This window comes from Pan paniscus, chromosome 20 (genome assembly GCF_029289425.2).
Source record: "Pan paniscus chromosome 20, NHGRI_mPanPan1-v2.0_pri, whole genome shotgun sequence".
Lineage (NCBI taxonomy): Eukaryota > Metazoa > Chordata > Mammalia > Primates > Hominidae > Pan > Pan paniscus.
The window spans coordinates 58,546,846-58,572,446 of NC_073269.2; the positions used below are offsets into that span (position 1 = coordinate 58,546,846).

The window sequence follows — 25,601 nt, forward strand, 5'->3', positions numbered from 1 at the left end:
ATAGTGAGACCCGCCATCGCTGTCAAAAAAAAAAAGAAAAAAAAATTTAACCTGGCATGATAGTGTGCACCTGTAATTTCAGCTACTCTGTAGGCAGAGGCTGGAGGATCACTTGAGCCCAGGAGCTCCAGGCTGCTGTGAGCAGAGATCATGCCACTGTACTCCAGCCTGGTCAAAAGAGCAAGACCCTGTCTCAAAAGAAAAAAAGGGTGGGAGACTTTGGGTACAGATGAGTGTGTGGGTTCATTGGATATGATTAGTTGTGACATGTTGACTTCTGTGTATATAATCTAATAACTTGTTTAAATTATACACATGAGTTTGAGAATTTTAAATGTCCTATCTGTGAGTCATGTACATTCTATAAATATTGGTGTCAGAGGTTAGCTTCCACTTGGAATCCCTATTCAGCCTGAGGGCAGTGACATTCAGTTGTGAGTCACTCTCTTCACTTTTCCCAGGGTGGGGTAGGAAGTGGGGCAGTGATGTGTAAAAAAAAAATCACTTTCTGTTATTATGTAATACTTTTAATTAATTAATTAATATTTTGAGACAGGGTCTGGCCCTATTGCCCAGGCAGGAGTACAATGGCGTTATCTACTCTAACTGAAGCCTCAACCTGCTAGGCTCAAGCAATCCTCCTCCCTCAGTCTCCTGAGTAGCTGAGACCACTGGTGTGAGACACCAAGCCCAGCTAGTAGGTTTTTTTTTCTTTGTTTTTTTGTAGAAACAGGGTTTCAGTATGTTTCCCGGGGTGGTCTCAAAATCCTGGGCTCAAAGGTTCCTTCTGTCTTGGCCTTGCAAAGTACTGGGATTACAGGGATGAGCCACCGCGCCCGGCCTACATACTAATTATTATTATTATTATTATTAGGTTTTTGAAGTGGAGTTTCACTCCTGTTGCCCAGGCTGGAGTGTAATGGCACGATCTTGGCTAATGACTATCTGTGCCTTTAGGGTTGAAGCGATTCTCCTGCGATACTACCCCCTGAGTAGCTGGGATTACAGGCATGCGCCACCATGCCCTGCTAATTTTGGATTAGGAGGCCGAGGCAAGAGAATCACTTGAACCCAGGAGGCAGAGGTTGTGGTGAGCTGAGATCGCACCATTGTACTTCAGTGTGGGTAATAAGAGCGAAACTCTGTCTCAAAAAAAACAAAAAAGAATGGAGCAAAACAGGAGAGGGGCATAAAATGAGCAGAAGCCCAGGGGGAAATGCAGAAAAGAAACAGATGGAGAGAGAAAGTGAGAAAGGGCTATGTATAAAATGATGGAGGGAAGCAGTAATGAAGAGGAAGGGGGACCCTGAGTGCAGATGAGCGGTGAGTTGATTGGATGTGATGATGAAGTGATGACATGTTGTTTTCTCTGTTTATAATGTAACAAATTTAAAATTAGTTTAAATTATACAGATGAGAATGAGAGTTGCCAAACTCCTGTGTGTAAGTGTGCTGCATTTTATAATGATGGCGTCAGAGGCAGCTTCCCTCTGCAACCCCTCTTCAGCCAGAGGACAGTGACTTGACTCATTAGTTGTGGATCACCCTCTTCCCTTTTCATGGCTGGGGTCGGGAGTGGGGGAAGAGAAGTAGGGTAAGAAGTGACTGAGTCTGTTACTATATGGAACGTGATGAAAGGAGTATTAAAGTGCTTTTTTTCTCTTTTTGTAATTGGTTTCCTTTTTTCTAGTTCCTCCTCATTTAATTAGTTTAGTTGTCTTTTTGTTTTTCTTTTTGAGATGGAGTCTCTCTCTGTCACGCAGGCTGGAGTGGAGTGGAGCGATCTGGACTCACTGTAACCTCTGCCTCCCGGGTTCAAGCAATTTTCTGCCTCAGCCTCCCGAGCAGCTGGGATTATAGGCGCCCACAACCACACCTGTCTGATTTTTGTATTTTTAGTAGAGACAGGATTCACCATCTTGGCAAGATGGTTCTTGAACTCATGACCTCGTGATCCACCCTCGTTGGCCTCCCAAAGTGCTGCGATTACAGGCATGAGCCACCACGCTCGGCCTCATTTGTTGTTATTTATTTATTTATTTGAGACAGAGTCTCGCTCTGTCACCCAGGCTGGAGTGCATTGGCGCAATCTCGGCTCACTGCAAGCTCCGCCTCCCAGGTTCACGCCATTCTCCTGCCTCAGCCTCCCGAGTAGCTGGACTACATGCGCCCGCCACCGCGCCCGGCTAATTTTTTGTATTTTTAGTAGAGACGGGGTTTCACCGTGTTAGCCAGGATGGTCTCGATCTCCTGACCTCGTGATCCGCCCGCCTCAGCCTCCCAAAGTGCTGGGATTACAGGCGTGAGCCACCGCGCTCGGCCTCATTAGTTGTTATTTATTTATTTATTTGAGACAGAGTCTCGCTCTGTCACCCAGGCTGGAGTGCAATGGCGCAATCTCGGTCACTGCAACCTTCGCCTGTGGGGTTCATGTGATTCTCCTGCCTCAGCCTCCTAAGTAGTTATGATTACAGGCACGCAGCACATGGCCGGCTAATTTTGTATTTTCAGTAGAAATGGGGTTTCTCCATCTTGGTCAGGCTGGTCTTGAACACCTGACCTCAGGTGATCCTCCTGCTTCAGCTTCCCAAGGTGCTGGGATTACAGGCATGAGCCGCCGCGCCCAGCCTTTAATTTTTATTTTTTTGAGACACTCTTACTGTTGTCCAGGCTGGAGTGCAGTGGCAGGATCACATCTCAGTGCCGCAGCAACCTCCTGGGCTCAAGTGATTTTCCCACCTCAGCCTCCGGAGTAGCTGGGGCCACAGGCACGCCCCACGAGGCCTGGCTAATGTTTAGATATATATATTTATTTGTTGAGACTCTCTGTCACCCAGGCTGGAGTGCAGTGGCACGATTTCGTCTCACTGCAACCTCCGCCTCCCGGGGTCAAGCGATTCTCCTGCCTCAGCCTCCTGAGTAGCTGGGATTACAGACGCCCACCACCCTCCCAGCTAATGTTTGTACTTTTAGTAGAGACAGATTTCAGCATGTTGGCCAGGCTGGTCTCAAACTCCTGACTTCATGATCCGCCCACCTTGGCCTCCCAAAGTGCTTGTGCACCACTATGCCCTGCTAATTTTAGTATTTTTGGTAGAGACATAGTTTCGCCATGTTGGCCAGGCAGGTCTCGAACTGCTAACCTTGTGGTCTTCCTGCCCTGGCCTCCCAAAGTGCTGGGATTATAGGTGTGAGTCACCATGCCCGGCCTTATTGTTTTCAAAGTATGATATATTTTCAACTATTTCTCCTTTGAGCCAGGATTTCATTACATCTATATTTTTTAAACATTTTAAAATTGTTTCTCTGTGAAATTGTGTTCAGTTTACATTGAGGTCTGTTTGCTTTCTAGTCTTTATCCTATATCGAAAACATTTTCTACTATGTGATATATGATGTTAGGTTGTTTCAGTGTGTACTTGATAATGATATCAAGGACCTTTTTTCTTTATCCTAACATGAAAATTTAGTTAAAGTAGCCTATTCCATTTTCTTTTCTTATGTCATCTGAAAAAATGGTAATCTGTGAGCTTCTAAGTAAGTGTCCCCCTCAAGTCCCTCTGGTCCATAATATTCTCTGCAGATGTTGAAGGATGGGCTGGATTGACTTGGAACCTTGGTTTAGCAGAGCCCATGTGTTCATGAGGAAAGCATTTGCTCAGATCTCATTTCTACAGCTGCCTCTTTTTCAGTGGTTTAAACACCTATTCTTATGTGTGCACATGGTGTATTTTGAACATTTTTCTGGGAGTGAGTAATGATATGTTTGGGATTGATGCCATCAGAACCTTAAAACTCGAAAGAAGTTTCGTTTGCTCAGGTATATAAGATGGTCCTGGAATTTTTGTTTGTTTGTTTTTCTTTGAGATGGAGTCTCACTCTGTCGCCCAGGCTGGAGTGCAGTGGCATGATCTCAGCTCACTGCAACCTCCACCTCCCGGGTTCAAGCAATTCTTTTGCCTCAGCCTCCCGAGTAGCAGAGACTACAGGTGCCTGCCACCACACCTGGCTAATTTGTGTTTTTTTTTTTTTTGAGATGGAGTCTCACTCTGTCGCCCAGGATGGAGTGCAGTGGCGCCATCTCCTCTCACTGCAAGCTCCGCCTCCCTGGCTCATGCCATTGTCCTGCCTCAGCCTCCGGAGAAGCTGGAACTACAGGCACCCACCACCACGCCCAGAGAATTTTTTGCATTTTTAGTAGAGACAGGCATTCACCGTGTTAGCCAGGATGGTAATTTGTGTATTTTTAGTAGAGACGTGATGTCACCATATTGGCCAGGATGGTCTTGAACTCCTGACCTTGTGATTTGCCCACTTTGGCCTGCCAAAATGATGGGATTACAGGAATGAGCCACCTCGCCTGGCCGCTTTTTTTTTTTTTTGTAAGACAGAGTGTCACCCTATCACCCAGGCTGGAATGCAGTGGAACAATCTTGGATCACTGCAACCTCTGCCTCCCGGGCTCAAGTGATCTTGCGTCAGCCTCCCAAGTAGCTGGAACCACAGATGCACACCACGAGGCCTGGCTAATTTTTTGTATTTTTGTTAGAGATGGGGTTTACTATGTTGCCCGTGTTGGTCTCAGACTTCTCGGCTCAAGTGATTGGCCTGCCTCAGCTACCCAAAGTGTTGGGATTTCAAGGGTGGGTCACCACTCCTGGCTGGTCTTGGAATTTTCTAGAGGAGGAAGACCAAGGCAGCCTATTGGCCCTTTCAGGCCATCACATTGGAATCAGCCACACGTCCTTCCTCCGCACTTCAGAGCTTCTCAGGATAACTTGGTGAAATGTCTCCCGCTGTGAGCCTTAGTGAGCCCACCTGTAACATAGAGGTGAGGAATAAGACCGGAAAAGCTCAGTCAGTGACACTGACCCCTGAAACGACTGACAAAATACAGTGTGTGGCTTTTCTTCTGGGAGAGGGTAGTTGTCATTTTTAACTCAAATTTCAAATGAATTCCAGTTCTCCAAGATGAGCAAAAACAGGGGATTAGACTCAAATCACCTTGAAGGTTATCATCTCACAGCTTTAACCCACCTACCCATGTCCCCTGCAGGCCTCAACCCTGAGCTCTACAATCCTGTGTCCAGTTGTCTCCTCAGCTCTCTCCTGGGACATCAAACAGGCATCCCCATCTTCAGCTGTCCATAAGTGACTTCCGAAATCCCCAAACACATTCCCTTGCAGTCTGCACATCTCAGATGAGAGTGAATGTGTACTTCTGAAAACTTAGCTGAACTTGACAGCACGTAGTTTAAATATGGGAAATACATTACATTATTTGTAAGTGTTGTAATTTATAATACATAGAGAAACGTACATGTATATGTGAAAAGAGTGAGAAGATACATCACTTCCAAATTGTTTTTTTTTTTTTTTTTTTTTGAGAGGAATTTTCACTCTTATGGCTGAGGCTGGAGTGCAATGCCATGATATCAGCTCACTGCAACCTCTGTCTCCTGGGATCAAGGGATTCTCCTTCCTCAGACTCCCGAGTAGCTGGGATCACAGTCGACTTTCAAAATGCTTTTGGGTTGTGGGAGAAACATGTTTGAAGACCATGTTCCTATGGGTCTGTGCCCCCAGGACCTCTCTGACCTCATCTCCTACCTGTGCCCTCCTCTCTTCCACTGCTCCAGCCACACGGGCCGCTTTCCTTTTCCTGGGGCTGAGGTTGCTCCTGTCTCAGGGCCTTCACTTGAGCTGTCCCTCTCTCTAGGATGCTCTTCCCCTCGGCTGCAAGTGACAAGCAGCCTTTCTTTCCTAGGTCCTTCTTCTGATATCATCTTCTCCGGGTTTCCTTTGTGATCTCCCACAGCCCTCATTCGACACTGCGGCTGTGAAACCAGAAAATCTTACAGAGATCTCAGTTAATTTAGAAAGTTTATTTTGCCCAAGGTGGTCGGCGCAGAGCTTAATTTTATACATTTTATGGAGACATGAGACATAAATCAGTGTATGTAAGAAGTACATTGGTTTGGTCTGGGAAGTTGGGAGAACTTTAAACAAAGGCAGGAAGACTTGAAGCAGGGAAGGGGCTTTTAGGTCACAGAGAACTGAGGCACAAATGGTTGCAATCTTTTGAGTTTCCTTTTTTTTTTTTGAGATGAAGTCCCATTTTGTCACCCAGGCTGGAGTGCAGTGGCACGATCTTGGCTCACTGCAACCTCTGCCTCCTGCGTTCAAGTGATTCTCCTGCCTCAGCTTCCCAAGTAGATGCCCAGATCATTTTTGTATTTTTAGTAGAGATGTCTTTTCACCATGTTGGCTGGGGCGGTGTCGACCTCTTGACCCCAAGTGATCTGCCTGCCTCGGCCTCCCACAGTGCTGGGATTACAGTCCTGAGCCACTATGCTGGGTCTCTCTTTTGAGTTTGATTAGCCTTTCAAAGGAGGCACTCAGATAGGCATGTATGTCAGGGAGCAGAGGGGTGACTTTGAATAGAAGGGGAGTCTGGTTCCCTAAGCAGTTCCCAGCTTGACTTTTCCCTTTTGCTTAGTGATTTGGGGCCCCAAGATTTATTTTCCTCTGGTCCACATTGACTGTTTTGTGTGACTTTTTTTTTTTTTGAGATGGAGTCTTGCTCTGTCACCCAGGCTGGGGTGCAGTGGTGGGATCTCGGCTCACTGCAACCTCTGTCTCCTGGCTTCAAGCAATTCTCCTGCCTCAGCCTCCTGAATAGCTGGGATTATGGGCACCCGCTACCATGCCCAGCTAATTTTTGTATTTTTAGTAGAGAAAGCATTTCGCCATGTTGGCCAGTCTGGTCTTGAAGTCCTGACCCTGTGATCCAGCCACCTCGGCCTCCCAAAGTGCTGGGATTATAGGCGAGAGCCCCTGCGCCTGGCCTCTTTGTGATTATTTTTGTGCCTTTGTCATCCACTGTCTGGATCCTGGTGAGAACTTGGCCCCAAGGGGAGGGCAGAGCCAGAACGTGGGGCTGTGCTGGGCTCGCCCCCTCTGAGTGGAGCTCAACCCTGGCTTCACATTAGAGTCTAGAGGCATTTTGCAAATAGAGCTTTTGTGCCCCTTTAGCAGGGATTCTTATTCTGACGGGATGGTATTACCCTCAGTAATACCTGCAGTGGCGCAGGTGCTTGTCATCTGTGCAGCATTGAGCATGGAAGCTCTGAGTCCTCCATTTCTGAGGGCTGAGCTCAGCCTGTGATCCACAGAGAGGTGAGGGGCTGTCCTCTGGATGCGGTTTGATCAGGGATGGGTCTGTGCCCTGAAGGGGAGATCAGTCCAGCCCAGCTCCCCACTGCTGCCCCGTGTGTGGTGGCTGCTCCAGGAGGGGGGCGAGATCTGAAGACCAGGGTCAAACATACACTTATAGGTCTTCCTGTGGGACTTTCTTACGTCTGCGTGATCTCTGGTGCAGTGGGCAGTGGGGGGGGGGGGCTTCTTTGTACAGGGTGATGTCTCCCCATTCCTGTGTTTTTATCACAGGAAGGGAGTGAGTCATATCTAACCTGAAGTCTTATTTTTATTCCACATACAGGATTGATTTCTAAAGACTCATGTTACATGAGGAAGCAGCTCAGAAGAGGAAAGGAAAGGAGCCAGGCATGGCTCTTCCTCAGGTGAAGTGATATTCCTCTGTGAATTAATCTGTCTCTTTCCTTTCTGAAATGTAGTAGTATTATATTGTATTGTAGTAATGTATTGTAGCAGCCAGTCTTTTCTGAGTCTGAAGCATTTTGCCTGACACGTTTGCTTGCACTCACCCATGCCTGCCCTCAGTTCCTCTCATTTGCTCAAAAGAATTCCATCTCCTGTGACCCAGTGACATGAACTTGGGAAGAGGCTCCACTGGGCATGGTCCTGGGAAGGGCTCACACCCAGACATGGATTAACATGGGGTGTGGGCCCCTTGATGTCATTGCTGCTGGGCAGCCTGGATTGTTCAGGGGCCACATCTGGATGTCAGCTCTTTGTGGACCAGATTAGAGAAACTGCATATGAAATACATATGTTAATGTGCCCAGACAATGTGGCAAATTCTGGGAAAGGAGACTAATAAGGGGAGGTATTTTGTATCTCATTTGGTAATGCATTTGAAGCCACACTAGTAGATCAAGATGTCTCTGTCTCCAAACTTTTTGTTTTGTTTTAAGAGACAGGATGTTGGTCCAGGTGCGATGGCTCACACCTGTAATCACAGCACTTTGGGAGGCCAAGGCAGGAAGATCACTTGAGGTCAGGAGTTCAAGACCAGCCTGGCCAACATGGTGAAACCCCATCTCTACTAAAAATACAAAAATTAGCTGTGTGTGGCGGTGCATGCCTGTAATCTCAGCTACTTAGGAGACTGAGGCAGGAGAATCACTTGAGCCCAGGAGGTGGAGGTTACCATACACTGAAATTTTCCCACTGCACTCCAGCCTGGGAAGCGGAGCGAGACTCTGTCTCAAAAGAAAAAGAGAGGGAGAGAGAAGGTGTTGCTCTGTGGCTTAGTTCTGGAGTACAGTGGCACAATTCAGAGTTTACAGCAGCCTCAAACTCCTGGGCTCAACTAATCCCTCCTTTAGACTCCCAAAGAGCCTGAGTGATAGGCATGGGTCACCATATGTATGTATGTATTTTAAGATGGAGTCTCGCTCAGTCACCAAAGCTGGAGTGCAATGGCAGGATCTCGGCTCACTGCATCCTCTCCCTCTGGGTTTCAAGCAATTCTTCTGCCTCAGCCTCCCGAGTTGCTGGGACTACAGGATGCACCACCACACCCAGCTAGTTTTTGTACTTTTAGTTGAGACAGGGTTTCATTATGTTCTTTAGGCTGGTCTCAAACTCCTGACCTTGTGATCTGCCTGTCTTGGACTCCCCAAGTGCTGGGATTAAAGGTGTGCACCACCATGTCTGGCCTTATTTTTTATATTGTATTTTTATTTTGTTGTCCAGGCTGGAGTGCAGTAATGCAATCATAGCTTGCTACAGCCTTGATATCCTGGCCTCCAGTGATCCTCCCCTCTTGGCCTCCCAAATTGCTGGCATTCCAGATGGGAGACAGCCAGCCCGGCTGGACTCTGCACTTTTTTGAGATGGAGTCTCTCTCTGTTGCCCAGGCTGTATTGCAGTGGCGGGATCTCAGCTCACTGCAACCTCTGCCTTCCGGCTTCAAGCAATTCTTTTGCCTCAGCCTCCGGAGTATCTGGGATTACAGGCATTCGCTGTCACGCCTGGCTAAGTTTTTTGTATTTTTAGTAGAGATGTGGTTTCAGCATGTTCCCAGGCTGGTCTTGAACTCCTGACCTCGTGATCCACTCACCTCGGTCTCCCAAGTGCTGGGATTACAGGCATGAGCCACTGAGACTGACCAATCATGATAGTTTTTAGATTCGGACTTTTCTTTGAAAGCCATTCGTCTTTGTCCTCTCTGAAACACCACTTGTATCTTAGCTCATCTAGAGACTAAATATCAGCTCGTATGTTGAACATAATATCTGACATGTCTGTAGAGAAAACCCTGTGTTTGCTTTTTTTTTTTTTTTTTTTTTTGAGATGGAGTCTTGCTCTGTTGCCAGGCTAAAGTGCAGTGGTGCAATCTCAGCTCACTGCAACCTCCGCCTCCCGGATTCAAGTGATCCTCCTGCCTCAGCCTCTTGAGTAGCTGGGAGTACAGGTCCACACCATGACACCCAGCTGATTTTTGTATTTTTATTAGAGACATGGTTTTGCCATGTTGGCCAGGATGGTCTCGATTTCTTGACCACATTATCTGCCCACATTGGTCTCCCAAAATGTTGGGATTACAGGTGAGAGCCACTGCCTGGCATTGCTTTTTTTTTTTTACATGGAGTGTCAGTCTGTTGCCGTGGATCGAGTGTTGTGGTGCGATCTTGGCTCACTGCGGCCTCCATCTCCTGACTTCAAGTGATTCTCCTGCCTCAGCCTCCTGTGCAGCTGGGATTACAGGAGCCTGCCACAATGCCCATCTAATTTTTATATTTTTAGTGGAGACAGGTTTCCACCACATTGGCCAGGGTGGTCTCGAACTCTTGACCTCAAATAATCTGCCCACCTTGGCCTCCCAAAGCATTGGTATTACAAGCGTGAACCACCATGCCCAGCCCTGTGTTTCCTTTTTATTTATATAGTTTTTATATTGTCCATAAAATCGAGACTTCCATAGTGACTTATGGGATCTTAAAATCTTTCAAGGAAAAGTACAATAAAATGCAACTATTGAGAAAAAAATATTCAAAAATACCTTAACGTGGTTTTGTCACAACACAGTCTTTGATCAAAGAAATACTTATTTTCTCTTTTCTCATTTCCTGTGAAGGTGATAACTCAATCCTCCATAATGTTTTGTTGAAATGTGTGTTTCATTTTAGGGACGCTTGACTTTCAGGGATGTGGCTATAGAATTCTCATTGGCAGAGTGGAAATTCCTGAACCCTGCGCAGAGGGCTTTGTACAGGGAAGTGATGTTGGAGAACTACAGGAACCTGGAGGCTGTGGGTGAGGAAAATGTCCCTGCAGATATGAGGAGTCTGCTCTTGTCTGTCTTGGCTCTTCCTGGTTTTGTATCCTCTTTTGTGATTTTGCCCCATACGTGGTTTTTTTGTTTGATTGTTTGATTGTTTGTTTGGTTTGAGATGGATCTTTGCTCTTGTTGCCCAGGCTGGAGAGCAATGGTATATCGGCTCATCATAACCTCCACCTTTCGGGTTCAAGTGATTCTCCTGCCTCAGCCTCCCGAGGGGCTGGGATTATAGGCATGCGCCACCACGCCCAGCTAACTTTGTATTTTTAGTAGAGATGGGGTTTCTCCATGTTGGTCAGGCTCGTCTCTAACTCCAGACCTCAGGTGATCCGCCCACCTTGGCCTCCCAAAGTGCTGGGATTACAGGTGTGAGCCACCATGCCCAGCTCATTCTGGTTTTTGAGGAGCATCACAGAAGCGTCTCTCACTGGCACTGTGACAATGTTCATCCCATAAACTAATGATCATCTTCTCTAAGCAGCAGTCAGTGGTGTTGAAATTTCTCCTAGCGGGGACATCATTCGGGCTCACAGCCTCATATGTATGAGGCTGTTGACTGAACTCTTGTTCATTTCACATTTTTCACACCAATATATGTCATTGTTCATTTTTTTTTTGTTTTTGTTTTTGAGACAGTCTCGCTCTTTCACCCAGGCCGACTGCAGTGGCACGATCTCGGCTCACTGTAAGCTCCGCCTCCCGGGTTCAAGCCATTCTCCTGCCTCAGCCTCCTGAGTAGCTGGGATTACAGGTGCCCGCCACCACGCCCAGCTAGTTTTTTTTGTATTTTTAGTAGAGACGGGGTTTCACCGTGTTAGCCAAGATGGTCTCGATCTCCTGACCTTGTGATCCACTCTCCTCGACCTCCCAAAGTGCTGGGATTACAGGCGTGAGCCACTGCGCCTGGCCCATTGTTCATTTTTAACAAGAAAACCTATGTTCAGTTTGTTGTAGGGTCAACCCTGTAAGAGATATGGTTTTCATCAATCTTATTTAGGGAGCTTGTGAGGTTGAATGAGGTTTCCATAGTTTAGTTCTACTGTCATTTCCTTCAGACACAGTGGCTTTCAACTTGTTAGTTTCTATGTTGTTTTTTTTTTTTGAGTCAGAGTCTCACTCTGTTTCCCTGGCTTGAGTGCAGTGGCTTGATCTTGGCTCACTGCACCCTCCACCTATTGGATTCAAGTGATTCTCCTGCCTCAGCCTCTTGAGTGGCTGGGATTACAGGCATGTGTCACCACACCCTAGTAATTTTTGGTAGTTCTATTACAGATGGCAGTTTCACCATGTTGGCCAGGCTTCTTTTGATAGCTTGGCCTGACGTGATTCACTTGCCTTGGATTCCACACTGCTGGGATTACAGGCATGAGCCACCACCCCTGGCCCCAACTAAGTTTGTTTTTAAGGCTGAATAATACTCCATTTTATGTGTATACCACATTTTCCTCATATATTTATCTGTCGATGGATATCTGGGTTGGTTTTTTCTCTTTACTATTATGAACAATACTACCAGGCTGGGTGCGGTGGCCCATGCCTGTAATCCCAGCACTTTGGAAGGCTGAGGTGGGTGAATCACCTGAGGTCAGGAGTTCGAGACCAGCCTGGCCAACATGGTGAAACCACATCTCTATTAAAGGTACAGTTTCTTTTTTTTTTTTTTTTTTTTTTTTTTTAAGATGGAGTATTGCTCTGTCACCCAGGCTGGAGTGCAGTGGTGCAATTTCAGCTTAGTGCAACCTCCACCTCCCAGGTCAAGCAATCTCCTACCTCAGCCTTCTGAGTAGCTGAAATTACAGATGTTCACCACCATGCCCGGCTAATACTTGTTTGTATTTTTTTAGTGGAGACAGTGTTTCACCATACTGTCCTGGCTGGTCTTGAACTGCTGATCTCTTGATCCACCTGCCCATTATGCCTGGCGCAAGCCTGGCTGATTTTTGTATTTTTAGTAGAGATGGAGTTTCTACTTGTGATTCATCCACCTGCTTTTTAAAACAAGTGAATATTATTAGATGGCTTCATATATTATAAGTTTTACAGGACAGACTCTAAACTTCCTTTGTTTAATAAGATTTGTCAGCCTTTGGTGATGTTGATGATGAGATGCCCCTTTTCCTGTCTCACTCATTTCATCGTTCTGTTAGAAATAGCTTAGACTGGTCAGCCGCAGTGGCTTATGCCTCTATTTCCAGCACTTTGAAAGGCTGAGGTGGGTAGATGGCTTGAGGTCAGGAGTTTGAGAGCAGTCGGGCAAACATAATGAAACCTTGAATCTACTAAATTGAAAAAAACTGGATGGTCGTGATGGCTCACGCCTATAATCCCAATATTTTGGGAGGCCGAGATGGGTGGATCACTTGAGGTCAGAAGTTCGAGACCAGCCTGGCCAACATGGTGAAACCCCGTATCTAGTAAAAACACAAAAATTAGCTGGGCATGTTGGTAAGCACCTGTAATCCCAGCTTCTTGAGAGGCTGAGATGGGAGAATCACTTGAACCTGGGAGGCGGATGGTGCAGTGAGCCATGATCACGCCACTGCACTCCAGCCTGTGTGACAGAGTTAGATTCCGTTTGCCACAAAACAAAACAAAAAAATTAGCCAGGCATGGTGGCATGTGTCTGTAGTCCCAGCTACTCACGAGGCTGAGGCACGAGACTCTATTTAGGTAGGAGAATCGTGCCACTGCACTCCAGCCTGGGTGATGAAGCATGACTCGGTCTCAAAAACAGACAAAAAAAGAAATAGCTGAAACTGGAAAGCTTAAGACATAGAAATTTATTTCTCATTAATCTGGAAAGTGGGAAATCCAAGAGCAAGATGTCAGCTAGATTGGCTCCTGGTAAGAGCCTTCTTCGTAGTTTAGCCCAGCCGTCTTCCTGCTGTGTCCTGACATGGGGGAAAGAGGAGCAGGCAATCAGCTCTTTACTGTCTCTTTTTATAAATCACTAGTCCTGGCTGGGCGAGCTGGCTCATGAGTGTAATCCCAGCACTTTGGGAGGCTGAGACGGCCAAATCACACGAGGTCGGGAGTTTGAGACCAGCCTGACCAACATGGAGAAACCACATCTCTACTAAAACTACAAAATTAGCCGGGAGTGGTGGCACATGCCTGTAATCCCAGCTACTCGGGTGGCTGAGGCAGGAGACTCACTTGAATCTGGGAGGCGGAGGTTATGGTGAGCCGAGATCATACCATTGCTCTCCAGCCTGGGCAACAACAGTGAAACTCTGAATCAAAAATAAATAAAGAGGCGGGGCACGGTGGCTCATGCCTGTAATCCCAGCACTTTGGGAGGCTGCGCAGTGCAGATCACGAAGTCAAAAGATCGAGACCATCCTGGCCAACATGGTGAAACCCCATTGCTACTAATAATATAAAAATTTTCTGTGCGTGGTGGTGCATGCCTATAGTCCCAGCTACTTGGGAGGCTGAGGCAGGAGAATCACTTGAACCCGGGAGGCAAAGTTGCAGTGAGCCGAGACTGCACCACTGCACTCCAGCCTGGGTGACAGAGCAAGACTCCATCACAAAAGAAATAGAGAGAGAAAGAGAAAGTGAAAGAGAGAAAAAGAAAGAAAGATATTAAAAGCCTTAGTCCTATTCACAATTAGTCAACACCCATGACCAAATTCTCTAAAAGGCCCCATCTGCAGGAACACCCTATTGGTTCTATTGGTCCACTATCAGATGATAGTGGACCGAGCGCGGTGGCTCTCGCCTGTAATCCTAGCACTTTGGGAGGCCGAGGTGGGTGGATCACCTGAGGCTGGGAGTTCAAGACCAACTTAACCAACAGGAGAAACCCCATCTCTACTAAAAATACAAAATTACCGGGTGTGGTGGTGAATGCCTGTAATCCCAGCTACTGAGGAGGCTGAGGCAGGAGAATTGCTTCAACCCAGGAGGCGTAGGTTGTGGTGAGCTGATATTGCACCATTGCACTGCAGCCTGGGCAACAAGAGTGGAAATCTGTCTCAAAAAAAAAAAAAAAGAAATCTGATAATCGCTTTTAGCCAATACGAACATAACTGTAGTTGTGGCATCATAATTGCACTTTTCTACACTATTAGTCAATTTTTTTTTTTTTTTTTTTTTTTTTTTTTTTTGAGATGGAGTCCTGCCCTGTCACCCAGGCTGGAGTGCAATGGCACGATCTCGGCTCACTGCAACCTCCGCCTCCTGGGTTCAAAAGATTCTTTTGCCTCAGCCTCCAAAGTAGCTGAGATAACAGGCACCCGCCACCACACCCGGCTGATGTTTTGGTGTTCTTAGTAGAGATGCAGTTTCCCCATGTTGGCCAGCCTGTTCTCGAACTCCTGACCTCGTGCTCCACCTGCCTCAGCCTCCCAAGGTGCTGGGATTACAGTTGTGAGTCGTCGTGCCCAGCCGTTAGTCAGTTCTTATTCCTTATAATGCTGTGTATTTTCTTGACCTCATACATCAGAAGGTAGTGATCTTAACATGTATTTCAGTTCTTATATTGTGTGCTGGTGGTTAAGTAGATGTTGTGGCTTTTTTCTTAAGAGGGAATTGTTTAGAATTCTGCAGGCTGTATAAATGTACTTATTTGCTTGCTGGTTTTATCATGGGTTACAATATTTTATTAATTAATTTTTATAATTTTGCATATGGCTTTTCAGTATGTGGTATGCCATATAACTGACACACTCCACTCGTTAATGTCAAAAGTGCCACCAGGTGCAGTGGCTCACACCGGCAATCCCAGAAATTTGGGAGGCCAAAGGGGGTGGAGACCAGCCTGGCCAACATGGTGAAACCCGGTCTCTACTAAAAACACACAAACTAGCCAGTCATAGTGGTGTGTGCCCGTAATCCCAGGTACTTAAGAGGCTGAGGCAGGAGAATCACTTCAACCCAGCAGGCAGAGGTTGCAGTGAGCTGAGATGGCACCATGGCACTCCAAGCTGGAATGCAAGACTCTGTCTCAAAAAAATAAAAGTACAAAAAATGGTTTCAAAAGTCACTGTGTGCCTGTTCTGTGTGGATATATGTAATTTTATGACATTTATTGAGAAAAGTATTGTATTAAGTTTTTTTTTTTTTTTCCTTTTTTTTTTTCTGTTTGAGGCAGAGTCTCACTTTGTCGCCCAGTGTGGAGTGCAGTGGTGACATGTCGGCTCACTGCAACCTCTGCCTCCCCAGTTCAAGTGATTCTCCTGTCTCAGCCTCCTGAGTAACTGTGACTACAGGCACGGGCCAGCACACCTGGCTAATTTTTGTAATCTTTTCTTATCTTCTCAGTGCTATAATTGTTTGATAATACAGAATTTCCATTGCTTTTGGTTATCCTTACATGAGCTTATTGTGGATTATTTACCAATATAGTATATTGTGTGGTGTTTTTTTTTTTTTGCATTTATTTGTACACAGTAAATATGGTTTAAATATGAAGAGTATATATTTTTCTCTTCCTTGATGTGACAGTGATATGTTTTTTGCAAACTGTGATACACTGTAGGGTCACAGTGGAAAAATACTCCTTACTTTAGGCTTACACATGTTTGTGCCCTGTCAGTGTTTTGTCATGATATAGGAAATAAGCTTTTATAGACTTGATTTGAAGGACATGTAATTGTCTGTTATTTATTAAAGAATCTTACTACTTTTGTGTTCGTAAACTTTGAAGATCATGTTTGGGAAGTTTAAAATAAGTATTTTTTATTGTGTCATATTTACACACTTCAGTATGATTTACCATCTGCACTTAATTGGAAATGTATTGGTGTTTATATTTTGTAGATATCTCTTCCAAACGCATGATGAAGGAGGTCTTGTCAACAGGGCAAGGCAATGCAGAAGTGATCCACACAGGGATGTTGCAAAGACATGAAAGTTACCACACTGGAGATTTTTGCTTCCAGGAAATTGAAAAAGATATTCATGACTTTGAGTTTCAGTCACAAAAAGATGAAAGAAATGGCCATGAAGCATCCATGCCAAAAATCAAAGAGTTGATGGGTAGCACAGACCGACATGATCAAAGGCATGCTGGAAACAAGCCTATTAAAGATCAGCTTGGATTAAGCTTTCATTCGCATCTTCCTGAACTCCACGTATTTCAGCCCGAAGAGAAAATTGCTAATCAAGTGGAGAAGTCTGTCAACGATGCTTCCTCAATTTCAACATCCCAAAGAATTTCTTGTAGGCCTGAAACACATACTCCTAATAACTATGGAAATAATTTTTTCCATTCATCATTACTCACACAAAAACAGGAAGTACACATGAGAGAAAAATCTTTCCAATGTAATGAGACTGGCAAAGCCTTTAATTGTAGCTCATTTGTAAGGAAACATCAGATAATCCATTTAGGAGAAAAACAATATAAATTTGATATATGTGGCAAAGTCTTTCATGAGAAGCGATACCTTGCACACCATCGTAGATGTCACACTGGTGAGAAACCTTACAAGTGTAATGAATGTGGAAAGTCCTTCAGTTACAAGTCATCCCTGACATGCCATCGTAGATGTCACACTGGTGAGAAACCTTACAAGTGTAATGAATGTGGAAAGTCCTTCAGTTACAAGTCATCCCTTACATGCCATCATAGATGTCACACTGGTGAGAAACCTTACAAGTGTAATGAATGTGGAAAGTCCTTCAGTTACAAGTCATCCCTTAGATGCCATCGTAGACTTCATACTGGAATAAAACCTTACAAGTGTAATGAGTGCGGCAAGATGTTTGGTCAAAATTCAACCCTTGTAATTCATAAGGCAATTCATACTGGAGAGAAACCTTACAAGTGTAATGAATGTGGCAAGGCTTTTAATCAACAATCACACCTTTCACGTCATCATAGACTTCATACTGGAGAGAAACCTTACAAGTGTAATGACTGTGGTAAGGCTTTTATTCATCAGTCAAGCCTTGCACGTCATCATAGACTTCATACTGGAGAGAAATCTTACAAATGTGAAGAATGTGACAGAGTTTTCAGTCAGAAATCAAACCTTGAGAGACACAAGATAATTCATACTGGAGAGAAACCTTACAAGTGTAATGAGTGTCACAAGACCTTCAGTCACAGGTCATCTCTTCCATGCCATCGTAGACTTCATAGTGGTGAGAAACCTTACAAGTGTAATGAATGTGGGAAGACTTTTAATGTACAGTCACACCTTTCACGTCATCATAGACTTCATACTGGAGAGAAACCTTACAAATGTAAGGTTTGTGACAAGGCTTTCATGTGCCATTCTTATCTGGCAAACCATACTAGAATTCATAGCGGAGAGAAACCTTACAAGTGTAATGAGTGTGGTAAGGCTCACAATCACTTGATTGATTCATCAATCAAGCCTTGCATGTCATCATAGACTTCATACTGGAGAGAAACCTTACAAATGTGAAGCATGTGACAAAGTTTTCAGTCACAGATCAAGCCTTAAAAGACATAGGAGAATTCATACTGGAGAGAAACCTTACAAGTGTAATGAGTGTGGCAAAGCCTTTAGTGACCAGTCAACACTTACCATCAGGCCATTCATGGTGTAGGGAAACTTGACTAATGTAATGATTGTCACAAAGTCTTCAGTAACGCTACAACGATTGCAAATCATTGGAGAATCCATAATGAAGAGAGATCTTCCAAGTGTAATAAATGTGGCAAATTTTTCAGACATCGTTCATACCTTGCAGTTCATCAGTGAACTCATACTGGAGAGAAACCTTACAAATGTCATGACTGTGGCAAGGTCTTCAGTCGAGCTTCATCCTATGCAAAACATAGGAGAATTCATACAGGAGAGAAATGTCACAAGTGTGATGTGTGTGGCAAAGCCTTTACTTCATGTTCACACCTCATTAGACATCAGAGAATCCCTACTGGAGAGAAATCTTACAAATGTCATCAGTGTGGCAAGGTCTTGAGTCCGAGGTCACTCCTTGCAGAACATCAGAAAATTCATTTTTGAGATAACTGTTCCCAATGCAGTGAGTATAGCAAACCATCAAGCATTAATTGACGTTGGAGTCAATTCAGCATTGACTTGAGTTTGTGTTGACTTAACATTGGGTTCAACCCTTAATTGACATTCAAGTGTTTATGTTAAGAGGATGGGGCCAGGTGCAGTGGATCACGCCTGTAATCCCAGCACATTGGGAGGCCAAGGCACATAGGTCACTTGAGGTCAAGAGTTTGAAACAAGCATGGCCAAGAGATGTGAGCCAGTTTTCCCAGCCTGTTTATTATTATTTTTTGAGATGGAGTGTTGCTCTTGCTGCCCAGGCTAGAGTGCAGTGGTGCGATCTTGACTCACAGCAACCTCTGCCTCCTGGGTTCAAGCGATTCCTCTGCCTCAGCCTCCCTAGTTGCTGGGATTACAGGTATATGCCACGACGCCTGGCTAATTTTTTGTATTTTTAGTAGGGAAAGGGTTTCTCCATGTTGGTCAGGCTGGTCTCGAACTCCCGATCTCAGGTGATCCGCCCACCTCAGCCTCCCAAAGTGATGGGATTACAGGCATATGCCACCGCGCCTGGCATTGTTTCTTCTTTTCCTTTTTTTTTTTTTTTTTTTTTGAGATAGTACTTTTTAAAGAGATAGTACTTTTTTGAGATAGTACTTTTTTAAAGGGATATACCATAGTAGTTTTAAAAGGGATATCAGGCTGGGTGTGGCAGCTCACGCCGGTAATCCCAGCACTTTGGGAGGCCAAGGCAGGCAGATAACGAAGTCAGGAGATTGAGACCGTCCTGGCTAACACGGTGAAACCTCATCTCTACTAAAAATACAAAAACTTAGCCGGGCATGGTGGTGGGCACCTGTAGTCTCAGCTACTCAGGAGGCTGAGGCTGGACAATGGTGTGAACCCAGGAGGCGGTGCTTGCAGGGAGCCGAGATCGTGCCACTGCACTTCAGGCTGGGCGACGGAGTGAGAGTCTGTCTCAAAAAAAAAAAAAAAAAAGATATCAAACCCGGGGTGTCTCATCCCACAGCACTTTGGAAGACTGAAGTTGGTGGATCATCTAAGATCAGAGTTCAAGAGCACCCTGGCTAACATGGTGAAACCCCATCTCTACTAAAAATACAAAAGTTAGCCAGGGGTGGGGGTGTGCACCTTTAGTTCCAGCTACTTGGGACGCTAAGCCATGAGAATCACTTAAACCTGGGAGGTAGAGGTTGCAGCGAATCAAAATCGTGCCACTGTACTGCAGCGAGGTTGGCAGAGTGAGTCTCCATCTCAAACAAACACACAAATGAAAAAAACAGAGACATCAAAAATGCTTTTGTTCTCGTTGTGTCATAGACTTCCCTTTTTTTTCCTTCTGGTTCCTCTTCAGTTCTCTATTTATTTTTTCTTTTTTGCAGTTTGAGTTTGAGATATATCTTAGTTTTAATAGTTTTATTTCTTAATGCATAATGACTTCTGAAAGATGCCTTTGCAGCATCCTGTAATCAGCTCACATCATTCGTTTCTGTACTTGTATATTTTCCAGTTATTTTCCGGTTGACCCCAGAATTCGTGAGATTTTTTTCCTACAACAATTTCAAAAGAGTTGCTGTTTGAAATTAGTTGCATCCAGTTCAGATCGAGGTCTGCATGCTTTCTAGTCTTTGTTATTTATTGGAAGGCTGTGGTACCTACTACTTAAGTTTGATTGTTTCAGTGTGTACTTGGTAAAGATGTCAGTGACCTTTTAAATAAACATCAAAATGTAGTTTAAGCAGTTAGTCTGTTTTTCAGTTTTCTTTCCTTATGTCATTTTTTAAAATCTTGAGCTGGGAGCTATTTATTGCGTGTTTCCCTCAAGGCCCTGTGGTCCATTCTGGAAAAATGTTGAAACATGGGCTGGAGTGGCATAGAGCGCTGCTCCAAAAGCACCCATGTATTCTTTTCTTTTTTTGAAATGGAGTCTCGCTCTGTCAGCTTGGATGGAGTGCAGTGGTGCGATCTCAGCTCACTGCAACCTCTACCTCCTTGGATCAAGTGATGCTCCTGCCTCAGTCTCCTGAGGAGCTGGAATTACAGGCACCCACCAGCACACCCAGCTAGTTTTTGTATTTTTAGTAGAGACAGGGTTTCACCATGTTTGTCAGGCTGGTCTCAAACTCCTGACCTCGCGATCCACCCGACTCAGCCTCCCACTGTGATGGGATTACAGGCATGAGCTACCGCGTCGAGACTCTTTTTTTTTTTTTTTTTTTAGGTGGAGTTTTGCTTTCGTTGCTGAGGCTGGAGTGCAATGGTGCGATCTGGTGTCACTCCAATGTCTTCCTCCTGGGTTCAAGTGATTTCTCCTGCCTCGTCCTACTGAGTAGTTGGGATTACAGGTGCCCTCCACCACTCCCGGCTCATTTTTTGCATTTTTAGTAGAGACAGGGTTTCATCATGTTGGCCAGGCTGGTCTTGAACTCCTGACTTCAGGTGATCTGCCCACCTCGACCTCCCAAAATGCTAGGATTACAAGCGTGAGCCATTGTGCCTGACCACTCATGTATTCTTGATTGAAATAATTTGCTTATTTCTTAGTTCTACAGCTGACCCTCTTTCACTGTTTCCAAGGTCAATAGCTGTGTGTTCACATTTCTGCATTTTATAAATGTTCCTGTGAGTTTTTTGTAAGGAAGAATTAACTGTCAGGAATCAATGTCATCAGAACCTTGCAAAAGAAGTTTCTTTAGCCCAAGTTTGTGAAAGAGGCTTCTCTAATTTTCAAGGATGGGGGTGATAAGAGCAACCTTTGCCATTAGCCCTTCCAGGACCCCATGTAAGACTTTAGACACCTTCTCACTCATCTCAGACCTTCTCAGGGTAACTTGGTGAAAATGTCTTCCGATCTGAGCCCCAGTGAGCCTCCCTGCAACTTGGCGACGAGGGGCTTGACCAGAAAAGGTCAACCCGAGTGTCCCTGACCCTTGAAATGATTGGCAAAATGGAGTGCGTGTCTGGGTGTGGCTTTTTTTTTCTTTTTGAGGAGTGCCCAGTTGTGATTAGAATTTTCAATGGGATGCAGTGCCCTAAAAATGAAAAACAAAAGCAGAAGAATGGAAGAAACAGAGGTGCAGACTCAGACACAGAGACCATCTTCAAGGCCTTTCTCTGTATGAGGACATCACAGCCAAATCTAAAGCAGGTCACGTCAATCCCTGGCAGGGAACCCTCCACCGGCTTCCTGTGTTCCCCAGGACAAAAGCCCAACTCCTCACTGTGGCTCCACAGCCCCGTGTCCAGGGCCGCTTCCACTGTCCAGCCTCCTCCTGGGAGCTTGCCCTCATCTCATGAATCCCTCTGCCCCAGTCACATTTGCTTTTCTCTTTTCCCAAACATCAAAACCCTTCGTGTCTCAGGTCATCATCCCTGCTCTTACCCTATGTACCCTGTCCCTTTCTCCTCCTTCAGGTCTAGGCTCAGAGCTCTCTCCCATGCCCTCCCACCCCTGGTCTCAAGCTCCTGAGCTCAAGTGATCTACCCACCTCGGCCTCCTAGAGTGCTGGGATGACAGGCATGAGCCACTGCAACCAGCCTCTGCGTGGGGTTTCCTCAACTTTGGGTCTGTGCCCTGAAGGGGAGCTCATTCCAGCCCAGCTCCCCACTGCTGCAGCGTGTGTGTGGGCTCCTCCAGAAGGGGAGCCAGAGTTTCCCTGTAGGAGTTTATCGTCCATGGTGAGGAGGGCCGCAGGGGGGACTGTATTTGCTCAGGGTGAGGTCTCCTTTGTGTCAGGCCTCTGAGCCCAAGCTAAGCCATCGTATCCCCTGTCACCTGCACGTATACATCCAGATGGCCTGAAGCAACTGAAGATCCACGAAAGAAGTGAAAATACCCTTAAGTGATGACATTCCACCATTGTGATTTATTTCTGCACCATCTTGACTGATTACTTTGTAATCTCCCCCACCCTTAAGAAGGCTCTTTGTAATCCTCCCCACCCTTGAGAATGGACTTTGTGAGATCCACCCCCTGCCTGCAAAGCATTGCCCCTAACTCCACCGCCTATCCCAAAAGCTATAAGAACTAATGATAATCCCACCACACTTTGCTGACTCTCTTTTCACACTCAGCCCGCCTGCACCCAGGTGAAATAAACAGCCTCGTTGCTCACACAAAGCCTGTTTAGTGGTCTCTTCACACGGACGAGTGTGACACTGTATGTGTGGTTGTGTTCCAGGGAGGGGGTGTGTGGATTCTGAGCAATAAACAACATTTTTAACATTCATGATTGACTTCTAAAGACTGTTGGTACGTGAGGAAGAAACCTGGAAGAGGAAGAGGAAAGCAAAGGAGTCAGGAATGGCTCTTCCTCAGGTGAGATGATATTCTCGGTGGATTGTTCTGTCTCCTTCCTCTCAGAAACCCTGGGCCTTGGAGTTGGGAATCTTCTCTGGGTCTCAAGTGTCCTGCCTGACAGGTTTGCTCACACCCATGTCTTCCTTCAGTCCCTCTCATCTCACTTAGATTCCATCTCTTGTGACCCAGTGACATGAACTTGGGAAGAGGCTGCACTGGGCATGGTCCTGGGAAGGGCTCACACCCAGACATGGATGGAGACAGGGTGAGGGTCCCGTGGTGTCAGTGCTGTTGGGCAGCAGGGATTGTTCAGGGGCCACATCTGGATGCTCTGTCAGCTCTCTGTGGACCAGGATTAGAGCAGCTGCCAATGGGAGTCGCGTATGAATGTGCACAAAGTACGTGTAAATTCTAGAAAACGAAACCAAAAACAGAAAATCTTTTCTCCCTGATTTTATACTACATTTTTAGGTAATGGATTGAGTTCGTGTGTTTCTGACTCCAAAAATCGTACTAATTAGAATGGAAAGTTCATACAGACATGAATGATAGAAGGTGTTTTATTCCATCATTAGTTTAAGAATAGGAAATCAACCTGAACAATAGCAGGAGATTCATTCAACCATTCTTAACACATTAAGCTCATGGAGACTGTGGGGTTACTGTGGAGAGGCTTGTGAAACAGGTGTTTTTGGTAAAAATGGTTACAATTTATTTTTTGAGATGGAGTCAGCCTCTGCCACCCAAGCTGGAGTGCAGTGACATGATCTCAGTTTACTGCAACCTCCGTCTCCTGGGTTCAAGTGATTCTCCTGCCTCAGCCTCCCAAGTAGCTGGGGTTATAGGCATGTTCCACCACGGCCAGCTAATTTTTTGTATTTTTAGTAGAGATGGGGTTTCATCATGTTGGCCAGGGTGGCCTCAAACTCCTCACCTCAGGTTATCCGCCCACCTCAGGCTCCCAGAGTGCTGGGATTACAGACACTAGCCACTGTGCTGGGTCCTTTTGAGTTTCTGATTAGCGTTGCCAAAGGAGGCACTCAGATATGCGTGTATGTCAGGGAGCAGAGCGGTGACTTTGAATAGAAGGCGAGTCTGGTTTCCTAAGCAGTTCCTAGCTTGACTTTTACCTTTTGCTTAGTGATTTGGGGCTCCATATTCATTTTCCTTTCACACAGCCCAACCCTCACACCACCTCTCGTCTATCTTGCTTGTTCTGTGTGATTACTTTTGTGCCTTTGTCATCCACTGTCTGGATCCTAGTGAGAACAAGGCCCCAAGGGGAGGGCAGAGCCAAAACATGGGGCTGTGCTGGGCTCGCCCCCTCTGAGTGGAGCTCAACCCTGGCTTCACATTAGAGTGCAGAGCATTTTGCAAATACAGCTTTTGTGCTGCTTTAGCAGGGATTCTTATTCTGACGGGATGGAACCCACCCTCAGTAATACCTGCAGTGGCGCAGGGCTTGTCATCTGTGTGCGGCATTGAGCATCGAAGCTCTGTATCCTCCATTTCTGAGGGCTGAGCTCAGCCTGTGATCCAGAGAGGTGAGGGGTTGTCCTCTGGATGCGGTTTGATTAGGGATGGGTCTGTGCCCTGAAGGGGAGATCAGTCCAGCCCAGCTCCCCACTGCTGCCTCGTGTGTGGGGGCTTTTCTAGGAGGGGAGTGAGATCTGAAGACCAGGGTCAGATATACACTTGTAGGTCTTCCTGTGGTAGTTTCTTATCTCTGCATGATCTCTAGTGCAGTGGGCAGCAGAGGACCGTCTTTCTACAGGGTGAGGTCTCCCCTGTCTGTTTTTGCCCCAGGAAGGGAGTGAGTCATTTCTAACATGAAAGCTCGTCTTTTTTTTTTTTTTTTTTTTTTTTTGTACGGAAAAGAAAGATCAGAATGTTACTGTGTCTTTGTAGAAAAGGGAGACATAAGAAACTCCATTTTGATCTGTTCTAAGAAAAATTCTTCTGCTTTGAGATGCTGTTAATCTGTAACTTTAGCCCCAACCCTGTGCTCACAGAAACATGTGCTGTATTGAATCAAGGTTTAATGGATTTAGGGCTGTGCAGGGTGTGCCTTGTTAACAATATGTTTGCAGGCAGTATGCTTGGTAAAAGTCATGCCATTCTCCATTCTCAGTTAACCAGGGACACAATGCACTGCGGAAAGCCACAGGGACCTCTGCCCTAGAAAGCCTGGGTATTGTCCAAGTTTCCCCCCACTGAGACAGCCTGAGATATGTCCTTGTGGGAATGGAAAGACCTTACATCCCCGCGCCTGACACCTGTAAAGGGCCTGTGCTGAGGAGGAGTAGTGAAAGAGGGAGGCCTCTTTGCAGTTGAGATAAAAGGAAGGCTTCTGTCTCCTGCTCATCCCTGGGAATGGAATGCCTCGGTGTAAACCTGACCATTGGTTCTATTCTGCGATAGGAGAAACCTGCCCTGTGGCTGGAGGTGAGATATTCTGGCAGCAATACTGCTCTGTGACTCTTCGCTACGCTGAGATGTTTGTGTAAAGTGAAACATAAATCTGGCCTACGTGCACATCCAGTGAAGGGCGCCAGCCCCTCCACACCTGTGGGTATTTCTCATCAGGTGGGATGAGAGACAGAGAAAAGAAATAAGACACAGAGACAAAGTATAGAGAAAGAACAGTGGGCCCAGGGGACCAGCGCTCAGCATACGGAGGACCCACATCGGCGCCAGCCTCTGAGTTTCCTCAGTGTTTATTGATCATTATTTTTACTATCTTAGCGAGGGGAGTGTAGCAGGGCAACAGGTGGGGAGAAAGTCAGCAGGGAAACAAGTGAGCAAAAGAATCTGTATCATGAATAAGTTCAAGGAAAGGTACTGTGCCTGG

The 25,601-nt window shown here is 45.8% G+C and overlaps 1 protein-coding gene across 1 annotated transcript in view; it reads left to right on the plus strand.

The window, feature by feature from the left end:
- Positions 1 to 22,570, plus strand: part of ZNF578 (zinc finger protein 578) — a 63,226-nt gene extending 40,656 nt beyond the window's left edge. Inside the window, exons 4-6 of the mRNA XM_024926654.5 lie at positions 7,502 to 7,583; positions 10,338 to 10,464; positions 16,256 to 22,570. Of these exons, the coding sequence (XP_024782422.3) occupies positions 7,521 to 7,583; positions 10,338 to 10,464; positions 16,256 to 17,838 (1,773 nt within the window). The 5' untranslated portion in view covers positions 7,502 to 7,520 and the 3' untranslated portion in view covers positions 17,839 to 22,570. The remainder of the gene's footprint in view (positions 1 to 7,501; positions 7,584 to 10,337; positions 10,465 to 16,255) is intronic.
- The last annotated feature ends 3,031 nt before the right edge of the window (positions 22,571 to 25,601 follow it).